Source organism: Protopterus annectens, chromosome 8.part0 (assembly GCF_019279795.1).
Source record: "Protopterus annectens isolate FY-2018-M chromosome 8.part0, PAN1.0, whole genome shotgun sequence".
Taxonomy (NCBI): Eukaryota; Metazoa; Chordata; order Ceratodontiformes; family Protopteridae; genus Protopterus; species Protopterus annectens.
Window position 1 is genome coordinate 887080307 of NC_056741.1, and position 22422 is coordinate 887102728.

General features: G+C 41.7%; 1 protein-coding gene across 6 annotated transcripts in view; it reads right to left on the reverse strand.

Moving 5' to 3' along the window:
- Positions 1-22422, reverse strand: part of LOC122809137 (plasma membrane calcium-transporting ATPase 3) — a 4021470-nt gene that overhangs the window by 852238 nt on the left and 3146810 nt on the right. For all 6 annotated transcript variants that reach the window (XM_044080406.1, XM_044080412.1, XM_044080407.1 and 3 more), the window contains one exon: positions 387-474. In XM_044080406.1, the coding sequence (XP_043936341.1) occupies positions 387-474 (88 nt within the window). The remainder of the gene's footprint in view (positions 1-386; positions 475-22422) is intronic.

The following is a 22422-nucleotide window of genomic DNA, read 5'->3' on the forward strand; positions in this document are numbered from 1 at the left end:
ACAACAAACAAAATTGACTCAAGCCTGATAGGAGAGGGGTGTTGGTCAGCAGTTAAGGAGGCAAAAAGCATTCAAAAAAGGTCCTCCTGCCCTTCGCAATCTATGAAATGGCCAGGTCTGTGTTTGAACTTTGTCAATCTGTAGCACAGGCTAATGCTTTGTTTTTGTGACATGGCTTCTTATGGTTATAGTAATATTTTTTTACTTCTGTTATCATTATGTGACTAAGATAGTTTTCATTTTAAAAGAATGGGGGGAGCCTGTTAATGTTATAAGAAAGAGAAAGAAGAGGAGGTGAAATAAGTTAATCAATATCACATAGTCAGTAGATTATGTGATGAACATAATATGCATCTGTATGTCAAAAGTGTATCTATTTACCTTACCTTTCACTAGGGTGTGCTTGTCTGTTGGAGAAGAGCGAGCTAGGACTCGCAGTTTTGGCCAGATTTTATCAAGACGTTCCTGTTCAATCTGTAAAAATGAAAATCATATCATTGTTTTTAAATGTATTAATGGACTCAAATCCTGTATTTCTGGCATTGCCAGACAGTGCAGTATAATAGTTTTTTAAAACATATCCTATTAGTTGTAAAGCATTTTATATTTGAACTCATTTTGCAAGAAATAAGCATTTTAAGGTAAGTAAAACAAAACAAAAAAAAAAACAGATTCACTTTATACTGGTTTTAATTCTTACCAGCCTGCCCCTGCTACTACTGTTCATCTTGCCTGCTCTACTGATTTAAGGTCACCCTGGATATGGCAATGGGAAGTCCATTTCCTGTTGGCCGAGTTCCTGAGACTCAACAGACGCCTTAAACAGAAATAGTAACCACCTCCCTTCTCAAAATGGCACCACACCTGAGTGTGTTATCTACCATATCTTTATTAGACAAGACAATTAGCAAAAATCACCATTTGACTAAAGTTTGGCTACGCCTGTAAATTATTGCACATGCTCTCCTTATTTAATTACTTATTTAATCTGTTTCTTGTATGTTATTCAATCTGTTTCACCCTAAACATTCCATATTGTTCACAACCAAGTGGGTTCAAAATTTTACTTCTTACATATTTATAGAAATGCCACATAACAGATTCTCACTTGCAGGTTGTCTGACAGCCTGACGTCTGCAGCTGTACTTTCTGGTGCCCATATTTTTTACCAGTTTGACCTTAAGCAGTCATTCCTAGCCTTATCAACTCGAATACACCCACTACAGACTAAACCTATACCAAATATTTATTTATTTATTTCCAGTTTGATGACCGGGGAGGTCCACTGGGCTCAGGGAGCCCATTTTCAGTGGAGGCCCGGGGGGAAAAGCTCTGCATTATATAGTTTAGTTACATATACAATCATAGTAAAGAAGACACAATTACAATTTCATTTCATGCTAGAGAACAAGAATAAATTCTTTGGTTACATAGTATCCAAATATTCAGGATGGCAGTGGTAACTTAATTGAGAGGGAGAATAAAGACTTAGAAGGAAAAGAGAGAAAAAAAGGTGGGATGGGTTATTTATAATACTGCAGTGGTACAGTGGTAGCGTTGTTACCTCACAGAAAGAGGTTCTCCTGTTCGATTCACGGCTGGAGTGCCTTCTGTGTGGAGTCTGCATGTCCTCTCCGTGGTCGACTGGCCTCCGAAAGACATGTGTGAATGGACGTGCCTTTGCTGAAGGTTGGGCGTCGGGCTGGCAACTCGGCACCATAAAAAATCTACTGCCAATCATTAGCGGACTGGAGTTCCGCTGTGGCGACCCCTACCCGGGAAAAGCCGAAAAGACAAGCAACAACAACAATTATGTTATTTACAATATGTACATTTATGTTAGGTTAGCTTGTACTCAGAGTTAGTCAGGAGTTTAAGGGGTGGATTGATTATTAAACTAGGTGGGGAGAGTGCAGTTGCATTTCCTGTTAGAGGAAAGGTATGAAGTGCTCAGCTCAACAGCTACTGACCTGGGGGGAATAAAATAATTTCCCACTGCTAATGATCAAATCTTCCCAGTCAGGCAAGATCATACTGATCAGGGAGCACAGATTTCCCCTTGAACACGAAACGAAGCTGGGGATACTGTTAGTCAGTCTCCCATTAGTGAGGGAAACATCACAGCTCCCGAGTGGATTGCAATTCCTTTTTTCCTCATTATATCAGTCAATCATGATTATCATCATTACCCAAGAAAGGACATCATCAAGCCTTACCATATTTCAAACAAGAAACCTTTTTTTCTGTGTATTTCAAGTGGCAGTGAGATCTTACAGCAACATGTAGCACCTTAATAAACATTTTGTTTGCCATGTATGACTACCAAAGATGTTTCACTTTTAAACTCTAATGCAAAGCAATGTGGGAGCAAGTTTATACAGAAATAACCTCTTTTTGGATAACCAACCTAAAGTGATCTGTTATTATTCCTCAGAACTGCTCACCTGGATTCACAAATGTAGGGCAAACTCGGCTTGAACTCTATGCCTCATAACACATGTACCTGAGACTGTGATGTTTAAGAAAAAGCATGAAAAATTAAGACAACAGAAAAAAGAAGTTATGTACTCACCATAACTATCCATGTGTGTTGTACATCTCACCTTCATTCTGTACTGGTTGGGTTCCAACTCGGCCTATACAAAAGCTTAAGGACTTCCGCCGGCTCGTGGCTGTAGCCCTATCCCATCATGGTTAGGGAAGATTATCCAGATCTTGTTTGCAGATATTTACCACAAATGAGAGGAACTATTTATATATGTAACAGATCAATGAAGAGTGTCAGAGAACATTATATTCCAATCACAACCACCTGGTCCTCCAGGAGCAAAAGTCTGGGAGATGGAGGGTGGGACATACGAATGAAGTTCATAGGTTCATAGGTTGGTACTAGGCTATCGGCCCTAGGGCCTATACAAGCCTAGCCATAACAATTCCCTGGCTATTTCTTCCCACACTATTTACTTCCCTGGACCCCTGTCTAGCAGGGCGACTGACGTGATCCCTGGGGTGAATTTCCTTTCTCCCATCCAATCATCAAGGTTCCTTTTGAAGAGGGCCAAAGAGGTGCTCTGCTTGACATGTATGGGCAGTCTATTCCAGAGTCTGGGGAGTCTCTGGGTCAGGAACCTATCCCTCCAGCATATTTTGTTTATTATGATGACAAGGTTTAGATCCCTGGAGCGTGTGGCTCTGAGGGATTGGGATTTCTTTAAGTGTAGATGTACAACACACATGGAACATTATGGTGAGTAAATAACTTCTTTATGTGTTGTTGTCCTATCTCGCCTTCATTCTGTACTGGTTGGGACAGCGTTCCTAGCACCATCTTTCTTGGGTAGCTCAAGGAAGAATATTCTCCAGAACAGTGAACCCTGGAGGCCAAATCTACTTTGTAATGAGTGATAAAGGTATGAGGCGTTATGTTGCTGCGGCACAAATAGTATCCATAGGTAGCCTTGCCTGAAGGGCAGGTTAGGGTGCTATAGCCCTTGTAGAATGACCTTTTACCTTTCTAGGAAGTTCTCTGTTTTGAGATTTGTAAGTGAAGGTAATGAAATCTGTAAGCCATTTTGAAAGTGTGACCTTTGATATGGGGGCACCCTTTTTTGTCTGAAAATGATACAAATAACTGGTCCGATTTCCTGTAATCCTTTGTTCTATTTAGGTAGAAACGTAATTGCCTATGCACATCTAGCTGGTGTAGTTTATACTCCGCCCTGTTGCCATAGCTGGGGAAAAATCTGGTAAGTCTATGGATTGATTCAAATTAAATTCTGAGCACATTTTGGGTAGGAAGGACAGGTTTGTTCACATAAATACTCTATCCTTGTGAAAAATCATGTAGGGGGCCTTATTGACAATGCTTGTAGTTCTGATACCCTTCTAGCAGACGTGATGGCTACCAAAAGGGCTGTCTTCCACGTTAAGAACTTTTGGTCACAGGATGATGCAGGTTCAAAGAGGGGGAGAATCAAACTAGATAAAACAAAGTTTAGGTCCCATGGCACTGGAGGGTCTTTAATGAGAGGTCTGAGTAAAAAGGTACCCTTCAGGAAAGCTTTGCAAAGTCTGTGTGGCATTATTTTTAGTCCCATTTCTCCTATATGGTAATTGGATACAGCCGCTAGTTAAACTTGAATAGTAGCTACAGCTGCACCCTCATTAAAAAGCTTTGCCAAGAAATCTAATACAGACGTTACAGGGGCAGTAAAAGGATCAGTGTGATTATTGAAGGCCCAACGGGAAAATCTTTTCCATTTGCTTGAATATAATTTCCTGGTTGAAGCCTTATGAGATGAACTCAAGATATGCTTCATTGCAGGGGAAATGTCAAGAAGCCTGGCTATGTGTGGAACTGCAGCAGCCAAGCTGTCAACTTGAGGCTTTGAACTGATGGATGGAACTTCCCTAAGGAATGAGTCAGGAGGTCTGGAACTGGGTTCAGAATCAATGGCTCCTCCTGGAGATGGGGCCAAAGAAAGGGGTACCATATCTGACAAGGCCCGTATGGGGCGACTAGTATCAAACTCCTTCCCAATGAGCTGGCTTTCTGAAGGACTTTGGGAATCAAAGGAAAAGGGGGAAAGGCATTGAGGAGACAGCTGTCCGATCTGACATACCCTCTCTGGACCTGAGTGGAGAACAATGGCTCCCAGACTCCTCAAATTCCAATGGAACAGAGGCAGTTAGAGCAGTAGTCGGACCCAAAGATCCTGGTGCAGGTCTTGGCACCGACGGTTCCACTTCAATTGGATCTAGGCATTCCGGCTCTGAAGTCCCAGATCGGGTTGGAGGAGGAATCGATGAAGGGGAGGTAGTCTTTGTCAACTCCAAATCCCTCTGGATTGGAGTCAACAGTAACCTGGCCAGGACCGGTGTCTGTAAAAGTCTCCTCACCACACGATCCACATCGTTGTCGGAGAGGTTCCTGGAGGATCAAGAGGAAGGAGTAGGAGATCTCACTGATTGCAGCAAAGGAGATCTAAGAGTTGAGAAGACCAGTTTCAGAACTGGGAACCAAGTCCGAATTTAAAACTCCATCAGCCCCGAAGCCACAGTAGGAGCCGATGAGGAAGATTTTTCGGGCCCGAAACCCTTCAGTTCCGAGGATGAACTTTTTGCTACTTTTTTGGTCAGTTCTGAATGAGGCATAGAGATAGATGCTCTCTTTCCTGACTTCTCTGACCTGGAAGATGGGAATTTTGGTGATTTAAACATACTCTGAGTCTCTTCTTTACCCTCTGTGAAAGGAGTCTTTAATAATCCTCTTAATATAAGTTTGTTTTTTTCTTTCCAGGAAAACTCTGGAACTAAAAGCATGACAAAAAGCACATGACTCCTGAAGGTGGACTGCACCTAAACAATAAACACTAGTATGGCAATCTGTCAATGACATCTTCTGGCTACATTTATCACATGTTTTAAAACCAGAGGGTTTTGATTCTTTTAGATCCTTGAACATTGTGATCTAATAGCACTACCAACAACAATCAAACACTAGTAGGGAAAAAACTTTTTTTTTTAATAATCACAACAGCAAATCAAAGTTTTAATATGAAAACAGAGACAAGGAGGGGCAGTTCTCTAAGTTGAACGATCTTGCCTCTACTAGAAAAAGAGAAATACAAAAAGGGAAGGAAGCCCCTCTAAGTTAAACAGGCCAACTGTAGCTCTCTAACTTAAAACGAGTTACCGGGGAAAAAAAAACAAAACAAATGAGTCACACAAAAAAATCAAGACTTTTCTCCAAGCTTTCTAACTTAAATGAGCTTGGATAATTTGAGAAAGGATAGCCAGGATAAGAAGGTTAGAGAAACAATGAAAAGGCCTACAGGTAGAAACTATGGCCAGAGTAAACAGCAAATAATAAGGTGAACCGAACACTGTAACTGAGTTAGAATTAAGCTACTTATACTCTAAAATGCTTTTCAACACAGTAAAGAGAACAATTTTAACAATTTGAAACAATTAGTTAGAAAAATATTTCCACTTAGCCAGAGCCTGAATGGAAGCACCCGATCTTTAGTGGCAAACAAGATCTGGGTAATCTTCCCTAAGCATGATGGGAAAGGGCTTCAGCCACAAACCAGTGGAAGTCCTCGAGCTTTTGTATAGACTGAGTTGGAACCATACAAACCCAACCAGTACAGAATGAAGGCAAGATAGGACAACAACACATCAATGTTTTTCTTTTCCAGGAGGAAAGCAAGCCCATACTTCCTTTTATTATTCTCAGTCTGACAAAGCACCACCTCAAGGGAATTCTAATCAGCAAAACAGAGTGAAAAGCTCTCTTTCTCTTGGAAGTTTTGATTTCAGAAAACAAGAAAAACAATACAACAGTTGAGCACAAATGGCTCCAATATGAATGCACCAAAAGAAATTTCAGGCTCTGGAAACACCAACTGTTTTATTGCAAATAACACAAAGCTTTTGGGTTTACACTTTCTTCAGTGTGAACCCAAAAGTTTTGTATTGTTTGCAATAAAATAGCTGGTGTTTCCAGAGCCTGAAGTTTCTTTTGGTTCATTCCGATACTGTTTTGCAGGCTCGGTTAACCAGTGTTTGTGATCCACTTTTGTCTTCCTATATGAATCAAGCAGCAATGTAGGAACAATTCAAACCTGAACCTGTATTATTCAAGTGGCTATGATACAAGCAATCTCTCACTGAGCAATAGCAAATTAGTTAAGCAGAAGTCTTGTATACCTTCAGTCTCATCAAAGGAGTGAGGACTCCATGAGTAATATGTGACTATTAGAGAGCAAATAATTGTAAACTTGGTCCTAATGAAAATATCAGGAAAAACTGTTGCATACTTTTGAAGTACAAGAAAGTACAATTGTATAAGAAAAACTTACCATAAAAGGAGATGTTCAAATGATTATTGCTGCAGTAGTCTTAGCTATATGGGTAACAGCCGGCTAGCTTCCAAAGCTTCAGGGGATCGTCCATGCTCCAAAGATGAGCTGACTAAAAAGGCCAGTTTGGGTGCCAAGCCCTTCATTAGTTTCATACCAAAAGACAGAGAGAAACTGCGCTCTGAATGGCAATGCTAGGAATGACAAAAAATAAAAATGTCTACACCCTGGCATAAACAAAACACAAAAAAAAGGGGGGGGGTTGAGAGAGTGGCCAATGCAGCAGTTATCATTTGAGTATCTACTATTATGTTAAGTTTACTTACACACTTGTACTATGTTCATCATATTGATCATTGCTGCAGTAGATGTGGCTATATGGGTAGATTACCCTAGCTTACTACATTTGGGAGGTGGAAGGGGAAGGGTCCAGAACCTCTTGAATAATAGTCCTGGCAAAGCCTGATCTAGACCTGGAGAAGGAATCAAGCTTGTAGAGCCTTGTAAAGGCATGTATAGGGGACCAAGATGCTACTTCTAGAATATTTCTAGAATCCAACATTTTCCAAAAACACATTGAACAGGCCAAGGTCCTGGTAGAGTGGGTTTTGATCCTGCCTGAAATAGTTTTGTTGTGGCAAGCATAACAAAAGGTAATAGCTTGAGACAACCACTTGGAAATAGTCTGTTCTGACACAGGTTGTCCCTTCTTACCGTCACAAAAAATGAACAACTGATCCACAGATCTGAAAGATTAGGTCTTTCAGGATAGTACCCAAGTTGTCTGTGCGCATTCAAGGTATGGAATATCCTTTCTCCCTCATTTTTAGGTTCACGAAAGAAAAAGTGGAGATGGACAGTTTGGCTTAAAGTACACGTGGATACCACTTTACGCATAAAAGGATTACTTCTTAAAAAAGCCTGTATCTATGGAAAATGAGATAGGGCTGACTCACCATAAGAGCTTACAAATCATATACTCTTCTTGCAGAGGTCAGAGCAATCAGTAAATCAGTTTTCCATTTAAGAATCTCAAGTCAGCCAGATTAGCTAGTCTAACTGGAGCAAGTGCTAGCATCTGTAACACAAAATTTAGATCCCAAGGAGGAGCCACTGGTTTTCTTCAAGGCCTCTTATGCAAAACCCCTTTCAAAAACATCTTGACGTGAGACTGCATTGAAAGAGGAGGATCCATGGGCAGACTGAAATGGTTGATAAATGAACCATGTTGGAGGAGTAAGAAAGGCCATAGGATAATAACTTATACAAATATTGTAAAACCAAGGAAATACTACCCTGAATGGGTGCTGTTTATCTGGTATTAGTACCTGCTGACATACTCAGTAAACAGGTACTTAAGGGAATTAAGACCGTATCAACCAGGCAGTCAGTTGAAGTTGATTGGGGTCATTGTGTATCAAACTCCCCTGATTTTGTGTGAGTAGATCCATTCTGTGAGGAGGCTTGTGTTAATTGCCTCTAGCCTTTTCCAAATGAAGGGAGAAAGTACAGTTGTATACATTCAACATAAATGTAGAGTTTCGAGTGTATTCATGGTTGCAGTCATCACATTTGGGTTATCCCTGCCAGGGTAGCCCTCGGCCGGCCCAAATACCAGAGGCTTAGTATTTCCGCGTTGGTTGCTCTTCGAACATCTACATTTATGGTAAGTTTACACAACTGTACTATGTTCTTCGTGTTTCACTGTTGCAGTCATCACATTTGGGTTAATTCCCAAAGCTGAGGAAATGGATGGAGGCAGTCAAGGAAACTAGGGGCTGGCTAGGATGCCCTGCAAGACTGCATAGGCAAAACCTGCCCTGGATTTGGAGAAGAGAGGCAGGTGCTAATGTTTGGTAAATGTGAACAGATGTCCAGGTGGCAGCCTCCAGGATGTCCCTGGTGGGAACTCCTCTGAGGAAAGATGCAGAGGTGGAGGCTGCTCTGGTGGAGTGAGACCTGACTCCCTTGGGGGGAGGCTTTCCATGTTGTTTGTAGTAGAAATTGATGCAGTGTGCTATCCATTTGGAAATGGTTTGTTTGGAGATGGCTTTGCCTTCTGCCTCTGTAGCAAAGCTAACCAGCAATTGATCAGACTTTCTGAAGGATTTAGTCCTGTCTAGATAGAATCTGAGCTGTCTGTCCACACCTAGAGAGTGCAGGATCCTTTCCCCCTTGTTCTGGGAATTAGGAAAAAAGGTGGGCAAATGAATGGATTGGTTGAGAGACACACTGGAAACCACCTTGGGCATGAAGGATGGGTTAGTCCTGAGGGATACCCTGTCAGCATGGAAGATGATGAAGGGCTCCAAAGCCATGAGTGCTTGCAGATTGGAGACTCTTCTGGCTGAAGTGATGCCCAGAAGGAAAGCTGTCTTCCAGGAGAGAAATTTTAGCTCTGCAGAAGAAGCTGGTTCGAAGGGGGGCAGTGTGAGCTTTGCCAACACAAAGTTAAGGTCCCAAGCTGGGGTTGGTGCTCTTCTGGAGGACCTCAAGTTGCTAGCCCCTCTTAGGAACTGTTTGATCAAGGGGTGTGAGAAAAGGGGTTGCTCAGTGGGAAAATGAGCAGAGATAGCAGAGGCATGAATTTTAATAGAGGAAAAAGAGAGGCCACTGTGTAGTAGGTCAGCTAAGTAATCCAGGATGAGAGGGAGGTAGGGCTGTGCCGTGCTGGCTCCTTTAGCCTGAATCAAGGTGCAGAACCTTTTCCATTTATCAGCATAAGACTTTCTCATGCTAGGGCATCTGGCCTCACATATAACATCTAGAACCTGTTTACTGAAGTTGGCAGATTGATCAGGGGTTAGGGAATAAGCCAAGCTACCAAACTGAGTGTCTGCAATTGGAGATGCATGAATTCCCCTTCCCTCTGGGTCAGGAGGTTTGGAATCTGAGGAAGATGCCATTGTGGCAGTGGGGACAGGCTGCACAGCAAGGGGTACCATTGCTGGCAAGGCCAGTCTGGAGCTATAAGAATTGTCTTGGTTTTTCCTCCTTTATTTTGAGCAGTACCCTGGGGATGAGAGTTAGTGGAGGAAAGGCATAGACCGAAAGATTGACCCAGGGGAAGGACAAGGCATCCACTTTCCAAGCCATGTAGTGATGCTCCCTGGTGCGGAATTTGCTGAGCTGATGGTTGTTGTGTGAGGCAAAGAGGTCGACCTTCGGGGTGCCCCATTTCTGAGTTATTAGGGTGAAGGTTCTTCTGTTGAGCTGTCACTCATGTGGGTCCAGAAGATATCTGCTTAATTGGTCTGCCAGAGAGTTGAGAGAACCTGGTAGGAATTGTGCTAACAGGTGGAGTTGCATGGCAGAGGCTGTGCGCCAAAGGGTCATGGCCAGCCTGCATAGAAGGTAGGAGTGAGTCCCTCCCTGCTTGTTGATATACCACATTACAGTGGTGTTGTCTGTTTTGATCAGGAGAGCCCCTGGGGAGAGCAGGGGCTTGAAAGCTATCAAGACGTGCTGGACAGCCATCATCTCTTTTTGGTTGATGTGCAGAGGGATTTGCTGTGGGCTCCATTGGCCGAGTATGAACCTGCCGTCCAGGTGTGCACCCCAGACATAGTCTGATGCATCTGTGGTGAGGGTCTGGGCAGTGGGGGGTGGTGAGAAAGGTAGTCTCTTGTTGTGGGAGCATGCTGTTGCCCACCAAAGAAAATCTTTTCTGAGGCAAGGAATTATAGGTATAAGAGTCTCCAGGTCTTGAGAGTGTTGACATCTACGGCTTTTTAGGTACCAATGAAGTTTCCTCATATGCAGTCTGGCATATGGAATGAGTCGTATGCAAGATGCCATGAACCCCAGAGCTTGCAGGATCTTCCTTGCAGATATCTGGGGTCTGGTGGCTAGTTGAGAGAAGTAGGATGTCAGGAAAATTTGCTTTTCTGGTGTAAGGAATGCCATCTGGGATGCTGTGTCCAGGCTTGCTCCCAGGAATATAATCCTTTGGGTGGGCATCTGTTTGGATTTCTTTTCATTGATTGCGTACCCTAGGGAGGTGAGTAGGGACTTTACAAAGGCCAGGTGCTTGAGCAGCTTTCCTGGCTGTCTGCCTGAATTAGGCCGTCATCTAAGTATGGGTAAATCTGGTTATTTCTTTGTCTGCAAAAGGCAATGGCCGAGCGAGACATATTGTGAAAACTCTGGGAGCAGTAGATAAGCCAAAGGGAAGCGCAGAGAACTGAAAGTGCTGAGATCCTGCCCTGAAATGGAGATATTTCCTACATGATTCCCTGATAGGAATGTGGAGGTAGGCCTCATTTAGATCTAGGGTGGCTAGCCAAGAATCCCTGGAGAGTATGGGTAGCAGCTGCTGGAGAGTGAGCATTTTGAATTTTGGGATCATCAGGAAGGTGTTTAGAATGGATAGATCAAGGATTGCGCGTCAGGTGCCCTCTTTTCTGGGTACCAGAAAAAGTCTAGAGTAGAAACCTTGGCCTCTCTGTTCTGCAGGAATGTGCTCTACTGCCCTCATAGAGAGCAGAGAAAGGACTTGCTTTTGCACCTCTGCCCACTTTTTTGGAGGTAGAGCTGGGAACCCTTTTGGGGTAGGAAGGGTGTGGAAAGAAAATTTGTATCCCTGGGACACTATGTTGAAAACCCAGCAGTTGTTGGTAATGGTGGCCCAGGTGCTTGCATGAAAGGAGAGTTTTCCTCCTAGGGGTAAATGAAGGTGGGCAGAGGGAGGGGGTGGGGGAGGTGAGTCTTTGTGAGATCTTACCATAAGGAGGTGGCTTAGAACTCCCTGGTTTTGAAGTGGAGGTAGCCTACTGCTTAGATCTCTGCATTCCCTGTGGTTGCTGTCTGAGGGGGTCTGGTTCCCCGGGGTATGGGCTGGACCGGCTTAGTGGGAGCAGGAAAGGACCAGTGCTTGGTGGGACAATACCTGCTGAACCTGGGTGGCTGGACCTGTAAGAAATCCTTAAATGTCTGCATAGATTTAGATTTTTCTTCCATCTTTTTTAAGACCTCTTCTGCCTTAGTGCGAAATAAGTTGTCTTTGTGCAAGGGGGCATCCAACAATTTAGATTTGACATGGTCTGGCAAGGGCTGTTCCTTAAGCCATGCATGCCTTCTAATGACAGATCCAGTGACTGGTGCCCTGCAAAAAGCTTCTAGGGTGTCAAAATCACAGTGCAAGGAGTGTTTAGTTACTTGACTTGCAGAATCCATTAACTCTTGTAACTGTTTAGATTCTGCACAAGCAGGAAAGGAAGACATTTTTTTGTTTGAGGAGTTGCACGGTATATTGCTGAAATTTTAGCATATGGAACTGACAATTTAGTGCCCTGATAGTAAGAGTAGCTGAGGTGTATACTTTTTTACCCCACCTGTCTAGTGCTCGGGAATCCCTATCTGAGGGGGTGGGATTCTTAGCAGAGGTTGCTTTAATCCCTTTAGGCCCATAAGAAATTACCTCAGGGTCAGCAGTAGGATTTTTAAAAAGAAATTTGTGTGAGTCAGGGACTCTATAGTACCTGTCTGGTTTTCTGGGTGCAGGAGGGAGGGTGTTAGGAGTCAAGCTGGATTCCAGGAAAACATCCTCCACAACATCCATGACTGGGGGGGATGGCCAAGGGTCTGTGCTGTGGAAGATCTAAGAATTCCCTGAGTCTCTTTTTAGACTAAAGGTAGTCTTGACTCTCCCATTGGAAATGCTCCCTTAAGGTATGAAGGGTTTCCCCAAAGGAAAAATCCTTCCGGGAGCGGAAGAGATGGAAAACTCTGCATCAGAATCCTCATAAGTAGAGAGGGGTTGCATGTCTTCATATTCAGATGCATCAGTCATCTGACTCTTGTTCAGACAAAACTACAGGGGACAGATCTCTTTTCCTTTTGGAGGGGGTAGCTTGGCTTCCCCTGATCAGCATGATAAGGTCTTCCACCATTTTAAGCATTTGAGACTGAGGCAAGGAAGCAGGTGCCTCAGATTGGGTCGTCGGTTTCTTGGGTGTGGTTCATACCCTGGGCCTAAGAAAGTCGGTCATTTTCAAAAGAAAGGTAGTCGTGAAAGAAGATGTCGGTTTGTGTCGAGAATCGGTAGTGTGAAGGACTTCCTCGGATGCCGGTGCCTGTTCAGCAGCTCTGGACCCATCCAAGGTAGAAGACGACCACAGGATCCTTAGTCGAAGAAGAGTTTTGTGGCATACTGGACTCAAAAAGGGTCTTGGTAGCAGCCTTCGAATCCACAGAAGCAAGCATCAGGGACTGCGAAGGCGCCTCACTGAGGACCAGAGAACTGATGACTAGCTTAACGGAAGCATTGTCAGTAGGTTTGGACCTGTGCGGTCTGTCTCTGTTTTTATGTTTATGTTTTTTCCTGCAGATCTGCTGTCGTATGGCTTACCGAAGCCATATCAGAGTTCAAGGAGTGTAAGCGAAAATATCTAGCTACAATAAGGGCCCAAAGACAGATACTTCTGGCACTGAATAAAGCACAGAAACGACAGCGGGGGACGTTGTGCTCTGGGCCTAAACAAGTGAGCCAGTAAGAATGAAAATCTCGGTGTGGTATTTGCTTTCCACAGGCAAGAGAACTGTTAACTTTTTCTGACATCGGTTAGTGCAAGAAAAAGGATCCCCAACAGGGTACTTAGCTTTAGAAGACTTTAGCTTCAAATCGGTAGATGAAACTCAGGTAGCAACCGACCAGCACTCATGCAAACTGCTTCTGCTTTGGGCTTCATGGCAAGAAAGACTGATGTAATGGCATCGGCTGCCTTACTTTATACTACTGATGACATGACGTCAGTCCTGAAGTGACAGCAGCCGACATAGAAATACTAAGCCTCTGGTATTCGGGCCGGCCAAGAGCTACCCTGGCAGGGATAACCCAAATGTGATGACTTCAACAGTGAAACACGAAGAACATCCATTGTTGCATGGGCCAGAAGAGAGGGGATTCCTTCTAAGTCTTCAAAAGTACACTGAATATCAGTGTAAAGAGTGGAAAAGCATACATGAACATTCCTGTCCAAGGCAAGGAAAAGGCACCTGCCTTCCAGGCCTTCTTGCATGGACTTCTGTTGCAGAATCTTGCCAGATGATTGTTCAGACAGGAAGCAAATAGGTCTCCTTGAGGAACTCCCCATAAGTGGACTAAAACGTCCATAGGTCCAGTAAAACCACAAACCAGAAAAACAAAATTTGAACCAGGCTAAATAACAAAGGCACAAGTATCTTTAGCATACACAACACTTTATTCCATGCTTTTGTCCAAGACTTCATCGGAATACACTTAATTAAGACTACCAAGTTTAAATACAAATTTCACCCAAATGGAAAACACAATCAATTACAATATTTTAAAAAGACATTGTACTTCAATAAAATACATATACAAAAGTAAAAAAAAAATGCTATAAATGAACATTCTATATACAATCTACCTAAAAGACATACTCTGCAATATTTTAAAAAACAGTGGCGACATGCGTGAATGGCCGTTCCTTCATTGAAGGTTGTGCGTCAGGCCCGGCAAGTCGGCACGTAAAAAATCTACTGCCAATCATTAGCGGACCGGAGTTCCGCTGTGGCGACCCCTAACCGGAAAAAGCCGAAAGACACAACAACTAAATATTGACAACGTCATTAAGTCCAGGTTCCTTGTCTGAGTTTAATTTAATTTGCCATAAGGCTTCTTTCTGCTCTAAATTATTTTTGAAATCTCCACCCCTCAAGTCACTGACTCCCTGTTCCAAAACAGAAAATAAACATTTTTTGTAATTTTGACACTTTAACATATGTTTAAAAAATGCATTCTTTGGATCTTTTTGCTTAATACTGTAACAGTGTTCCCTAATTCTGACACATAAGCAAAGAGTAGTCATTCCAATGTAGAAATCTGAACAGCCCATACAAACCCCTATGTAAACTAATCCTTTACTCTTACAATTAAAAAAAAATAGGAACTTTTATGGTATAAGGTAAATGGCTCAAACTGGGTAGGGATGCCATTGCTTATGGGAACAATACTGCCTACATGTTTATTAGTGGTACTTTTAAAAAGAAAAAGAAAATTAACTATAATAACCACCAGCATTTTAACATTGGCTCCTCTCGCTTTAAGAAGGCAGTGAGTTAACAGCCTACAGAAACTAAGAGTACCACCAACATGGATTTGGGAAGTGACTTTGCAAGCACTGACGTTGCAAGCATTTCAGTAGCAGACATTATACACGGTGATGCATCAAATACATTTGGGTTAACAGATTTTACCAAACCTTCTACTGCCAATGAGTCAGGGGCCAGACCAAAAGTTTTTAATTTCTGAGAAGGATGTGAAGGCCCACAGAACAAGAATGACAAAGAAAAACTAGAGAATAGCAATGGACTCATCAATGGACAATAAGTAAAGTGAAAGACTGTGGATGACAACATCTTGAACTTGTTTAGTTTTAATTTAAATGTTAATAATTTAAAAGTGTTAAGGTTGAGCTTAAACTTTGTTCCATCTAGGAAAGCTGATGTAACAAGCATATTATAAGATTTGAAAAAGTATACAAGTTTGTTAAACTTGAACTATATATGAAAAGATGTTAATTTGGACAATTCTAAGTTCATTAAACCATCTTGTTAAAATCTACCGCTGGTTCACACTTTACAAGTGTTCGAAACTACTTGTGAAAAACAGATTAGGGGGTTGTTACATGGAAGAAACAAAAGTAAAAAATATTACAATAATATGACTAAAAATGAAAGAATAGCATTGAATGAATTAAAAGAAAATAAGAATGTTAGAATTATAAAAAGCAACAAAGGAGGCACTTTAATGTTAATGGATCAGGATAAATATATATATATACAACATCGAAATTATGTTGAACAATATACATGAATATGAACTTACTGACATTTAAGTGCTCACCTGTTATAGAAGGGCATATTCTTTTTATTTGAAAGTATGACGAATGGTAATTTGGATACAACTACCTATGACTTTTACAATATAGAAAAACCAAGACTTGGGACCCTATTTGGAATACCTAAGGTTCATAAGTCTCTTACAAACCCCCCATTTAGATCCATTGTCTCTTCCCCAAATTACATCACTGAAGGTATTTCTTTGGTAGTGGATTCTATGTTAAACCCCTTAGTTAAGAAAATGAAGTCCTACTTAAAAGATTCGTGGGATGTCTTAGATAATATTAGAATTTTTACTAATGGATCAACTTTTGATTTTCAAAATTGTACAATGTTTACAATCAATGTCACTTCTTTATTTACATGTATCCCTCATGAAGCTGGGATTGAATATGTATGTGAATTTTGGGGAAAGTTTTCTGATTTTCTGAATTCTAAATGTAACTTTTGCTGTGATTTGACTGATGAGTTGTTGAACAATAATTTTTTTTATGTTTAATAAAAAATATACAGACAAGTAAAGTGAGGGTTGCTATGGGGTCTCCAGCATCCCCTTCTTTTGCTAATATTGTGATGGGTTGGTGGGAGTTCTCAGTGCTAGAACCTCTAATGAAGCAATATGATGTTTTGTATTTTAAGAGATTAGTGGATGACTTGTTTTTTATTATTTCAGGAGATGTAAGAATAGTGAATGAGTTTATATTAATTTTTAAAGTTTATTTTAGGAGATGTAGGTTTTAAGGTGAATTTTCTTGATGTTACTTTAGAGTGGGAGTTTGTTATAAATAAATTCACAAGTAGAATTCATTGTAAAAAAACTTTTACAAATAGTTATTTACATTATAGCAGTTTACATCCATGTTTTATGAGGGACAACATACCCAAAGGACAGTTTATTAGAGCAAGTCGTATGACTAGTGAACATCAGCATCTAGCTGAAGAATTTGAGTTCATTATATCTATGTTCACTGACCGAGGTTATGATAAAAATTCATTGAGAGAACTAGCCAAGATGGTGTTGGACAAAAGAGAAATCCACAACCCCCCCCCAATTTTAAAGGTACCATTTATTAATTTAAAAGTTAATGACAACAGCAATTTTAAATCTGACACTAATGTATTCTGTAGTCTGCATAAGACTTTCAACGGTGGGATAATCAGAGGAATAATTAAGGAAAATTGGAAAATAATAGGGGTGAATCATGACTTACTTAGAACTACAGGTCCATTTCCAGAATTTGTATATAAAAATCAATGTAATTTGAAAACTTTACTTAAAGAGATAAAACTAAATATGTAAATGAAATAACATACACCTGTAAGTTAAGTCGGATGCACAAATGTGGAAGCTGTAATGTTTGTAGATTCATCTTAGAAGGACCATTTGTGAACTTGAGCCATTTACCTTACACTATAAAAGTTCCTGTTTTTTTTAATTGTAAGAGTAAAGGATTACTTTACATAGGGGTTTATATGGGCTGTTCAGCTTTCTACATTGGAATGACTACTCGTTGCTTATGTGTCAAAATTAGAGAACACGATTACAGTATTAAGAAAAAAGATCCAAAGAATGCATTTTTAAACACACGTTAGTGTGAAAATTACAAAAAAATGTTTATTTTCTGTTTTGGAACAGGGAGTCAGTGACTTGAGGGATGGAGGCTTCAAGAATGATTTAGAGCAGAAAAAGCCTTACGGCAAATTAAATTAAACTCAGGCAAGAAACCCGAACTTAATGACGTCAATATTAAGTGTTTTTTAAAATATCGCAGAATATATCTGCATAAGTAGATTGTATACAGACTGTTCATTTATAACGTTTTTGTACTTTTGTATATGTATTTTATTGAAGTACAATGTCTTTTTAAAATATTGTAATTTATTGTGTTTTCCTACTGGGTGGAATTTGTATTTAAACTTGGTAGTCTTGATTAAGTGTATTCTGATGAAATCTTGGACGAAAGCGTAGAAAGAAGTTGTGTCTTACCATAACGTTCCATCTGTATTGTTGATCCTCATTCAGTCATTACGCATGGGTATTGGTTCCGAGCTCAGAACTGAGCCGGCCATTTTCCAAGCTCGCGTCAGCTTCAAACTCTCGAGCTAAACTCTTACCCACAATCCACCTGTCCCTGTTACCTCAGATTGAGTTTGCAAGTCAAAGAAGGTAGAGGCTACCTCTGGTCAAATAACCTAAGAGAACCAGATGGTGAGATCCACCAGAAACCTCAGGAGGGGGAAGGAGGGAGGGTCGTAATGACTGAACGAGGATCAACAATACAGATGGAACGTTATGGTAAGACATAACTTCTTTATCTGATATTGTTAATCCTCGTTCATTCCTTACTCATGGGACAGAGTCCCCAGCTACCTCTATTCCTGGGAGGCTTTCATGGAAGGACATTCCTGAGCACCATAGAACCGAAAGATGCTCTTCCCCTGGAGGCCAAATCCAATTTGTAATGATTGATGAAGGTATGAGGTGTAGCCCAGTTGCAGCTGCACAGATGTCATGTAAAGAAGCTCTGGCATGAAAGGCAGCAGAAGTTGCCAACGACCTAGTTGAATGAGCTTTCATGGTAGTAGGCAATGAGATATTACGTTGTGTATAAATAAAGGTCACACATTCCTTCAACCATCTAGCTAATGTGACTTTAGCAACGGCAGATCCTAATCTAGGTCCAGAAAAGGCCAAAAATAACTGATCAGATTTACGAAAAGGTTTAGTCCTGTTTAAGTAAAAACGGATTTGCCTGTGTATATCTAGGGTATGTAGACAATACTCTCCTCTGTTTGAATGATTGGGAAAGAAAACTGGCAATTCAATGGCTTGATTAAGAGACATTTCAGAGATCACTTTAGGCAGAAATGACGGATTTGTTCTTAGAGACACTCTATCTCTATGAAAAATCAAGTGTGGACTCTTGATACATAAAGCTTGAAGCTCAGAAATACGTCTGGCAGAAGTAATGGCAACCAAAAACAAGGTTTTCCATGACAAATACTTGAGGTCGCACGAAGAGGCTGGTTCAAAAGGTGACATTGTCAGAGCTTGTAGAACTAATGATAAATCCCATGGTTGAATAGGTTCTCTAAAAGGTGGCTTCAGATGATTCACACCTTTTATGAAGGTCTTGCACAATTTATGGGACATAAGAGAGGAATCTTGGACACCCTCATGAAAATTAGAAAATGCAGCCAAATGAACTCGAATGGTAGAGGCCGGCAGACCCGATTGAAACAGGTTGGCCAAATAGTCTAGTATTATTGACACTGGTGCTGAAAAGGGGTCTACTTGTTTATCTTTCAGCCAACAGGTAAATCTTTTCCACTTGCTCAGGTAAGTAATTCTAGTGGAAGACTTATGAGAAGCAATGAGAATATCACATACTGGTAAAGAAAGATCATTCTGCTTAGCAATCAAGGGAATTGGAGTAGCCAAGCCGGGAGCTTCAAGCTGTTCAAGTTGGGATGAATCAGGTTCTGTGGATGTGAGATCAACTCTGGGGTTGGATGGAGAATCCATGGTCGATCTAGTAAGTGAGGCCAAAGGAAGGGGAACTAAATCTGTCAAGGCCAATATGGTGCTATGAGGATCACCTTGCTCTTCAACTGACAGGCTTTCTTCAGAAACTGGGGAATGAGGGGAAAGGGTGGAAATGCGTAAAGAAGACCCGAGGGTCAATCGTGGACTAGAGTGTCCCTGGGTGACTATCCCAGAGGGGGAATCTGGGCGAAGTAGTTGCTGCATTTGTAGTTGGTCGGCGATGCAAAGAGGTCACAGCAAGGACGGCCCCAGTAGTGGAATATCTCTGCCACTATCAAGGGATTCAGGGACCACTCGTGAGGTTGAAGAATGCACCTGCTGAGTCTGTCTGCTATCACGTTGGAACTCCCGGGAATGTGCATTGCTAGAAGAAAACGGTTAGTAGCCATCGCCCATTGCCATATCCTCATGGCCTCTCGACAAAGGGGGTAAGATTTGGTTCCACCTTGCTTGTTGATGTACCAAACCACTGCCATGTTGTCTGACTGAATCGCAATTGTCCCAGACGGCAGCAGGGGATGGAATGCTTGCAACGCCAGAAGCACCGCCCTCAGCTCTAGAACATTTATATGCAGATGGGCCTCCAGTTCAGACCAAGTGTCTTGGACTGTCTGTCCCTGACATAGCCCCCCACCCCATCAGGGAGGCGTCCGTGGTCACTGTGGCCTTGGGTTGCTGTGGGGAGACGGGACGAGACCATTGTGAGAGATTGTGTGTCATCCACCACTTTAAATCCTGTTTGCATGTCATCCACCACTTTAAATCCTGTTTGCACCTGTGGGTTACATGAATCATGGCTGAAAGGGGATGCTGAAAAGGATACCATTGGGTGAGCAGTAGCCATTGTAGAAGCCTCATGTGAAACCTGGCCAGGGGAACAATGGTGATGGAGGCTGCCATGGAACCCAACAGCTGTAGAACCAAGTGAGCCGTGGATTTTTCCTTTGAAAGGATTGGAAGTAGTTGTTGCTTTATCCTTAGAATTCTGTGCTCTGGAATAGCAGCTCTGCAGTTTTTTGTGTCCAAGATAACCCCTATGAACTCTTGCCAATTGAGATGGGGTGAGATTGGATTTTTGCCAGTTTATGGTTATGCCTAGCCTTTGAGCAATGAGGAGAGAGTATGCCAGGGCTTTTTCCAGTAGATGTCTGGTGGGGGGGAAATGAGCCAGTCGTCTAGGTATGGAAACACCTGAAATCCTTGAAGTCGCAAGTGAGCTGTGACAACTGCCATGCACTTTGTGAACACTCTGGGGGCTGTAGAGAGTCCGAAAGGCAGTACTCTGAACTGGTAGTGACTGGCTCCCACACGGAAGCACAGAAATCTTCTTGATGGCCTGTCCACCTTTATGTGGTAGTACACATCTTGAAGATCTATAGAGCACATCCAATCGTCTTTTTCAACAGCGGGAGGATAGACTGTATTGTGACCATCCAGAATTTTTGTACTCTCACAAATGTATTCAGTACACTGAGATCCAAAATTGGTCTCCAGTCCCCGGTTTAATTTGGCACCAAAAATAGTCTTGAGTAGAATCCGGATCCTATCTGGTCTGGAGGGACTATTTGGATGACTCTTTTCCTTAGCAGCTTTTCTATCTCTAGTGCTGCTTCTTCCCTTTGACTGGGTGGAATGTCAGGAAGATTTTTTGAAGGGACAGGACAGAGATCGAAGTGGATATGATAACCACTGGTTATAATCCTTTGTACCCAAGAATCGGTGGTGATGGTTAGCCAGGCAGAAGGGTACAAGGAGAAACGTCCCCCAACTACCTCCAGAGGAAAGGAGTTGGGCCACTCTTCAGGAGTGCTGGTAGGATTGTCCAGGGAAAGAATCCCTGGAACCCTGGTTATGCGGACCCCCTCTGCCCTGAAAGGGGTGTCTTCTGTGTGAATTTCCCCCTCTGCCTCCAGGGGCGAACTCGGCCTGTATGTCACAGAAAGGACGCTGAGATTTCTTGAACCATATCTTCCCACTTTTTTGGTTTTGGGAGAAAGCACGTTGAGGGGAAGAATAATGGACACTTATGGCAGAAAGGGCCTTACTATCCTGTTCACATCTGGCCAGTGTGCTTTTAACTTTGGGACCAAACAATGAGGAGGCCTCAATAGGGGCATTAAGAAAAGAAGACTTAAAGGGTTCCGTGATGTTGCACAAGTGCATCCAGGTGTGTCGTCTTAAGACCGCAGCTGAACCCGCTGCTCTAGCTGGTTGCTTAAATGATTTGCTTGTAGTGTATGTATGTTAGAAACTGTAGCAAGGAGCTAGTATAGCTCATTGCATCAGTTTTTGAAAGGTATTTTAGACAGTGAAAAGAGTTTTTAATGGAGCAACGTAACAGCTGCTTGCCTGGTGGAGGTTTCTTTTTATGCTCCTTAACTCTATTTGAGGGGGGCATCAGTTGAAGGATTGCCCAGGTTGACAGTTAACCTAGTTACACCTCTGACACTGACATAAATAAAGTCCTCTTCCCAAGATGTAATGCTACAGTTAGCTTGGCCTATGTTCAATTAAATCTGTTTTATTCTCCACTACCAGACTTTTTAAAATCAAATATCTATTAACTTCCAATTCTGTGCTTTAATTACTTTAATTGGCTGCAACCAGTGCTGACAATATAAGACATATTGTTTCAGGAGCTAGTCTGAACTGTAAAAGTAAAAAGCTCTTTGCTTAGGAAATTCATATGTATTTTAATCACTAATTGACTTACTTCTGTAACTATGTATAATTTGCTGAGTGCCACCATTTTATAACCAGTTCACTCTGAAATTATAAATTTTACTGATCGCAAAAGAAAATATATTTTTTCTTATATTATGCTAATTTACATGAAATAGCATTCACATTATGTTTTACCTTAGAATAGTTCTTCTTACTCTCAGTGGTCTACAACTAGTTGAAAATATTCTGTCTTTCCATCACCTCGGTCACTATACCAGTCTAGTTCCTGGATACTACGACAAATCAAAGGTAGTAAATAAGGTGGAGGTTAAATTCCATAAAGAAATATAAGCGGAATATGAACCGTTTCAGAGCCACACAGAAGTATAAATTTGCCGTGCCTACCTTTTGGAAGGGAATATGCTGTGACCTTAGAATTACTGATTTGAATTGTTGGCTAGCTGAGTATATAGGATTAAAAAA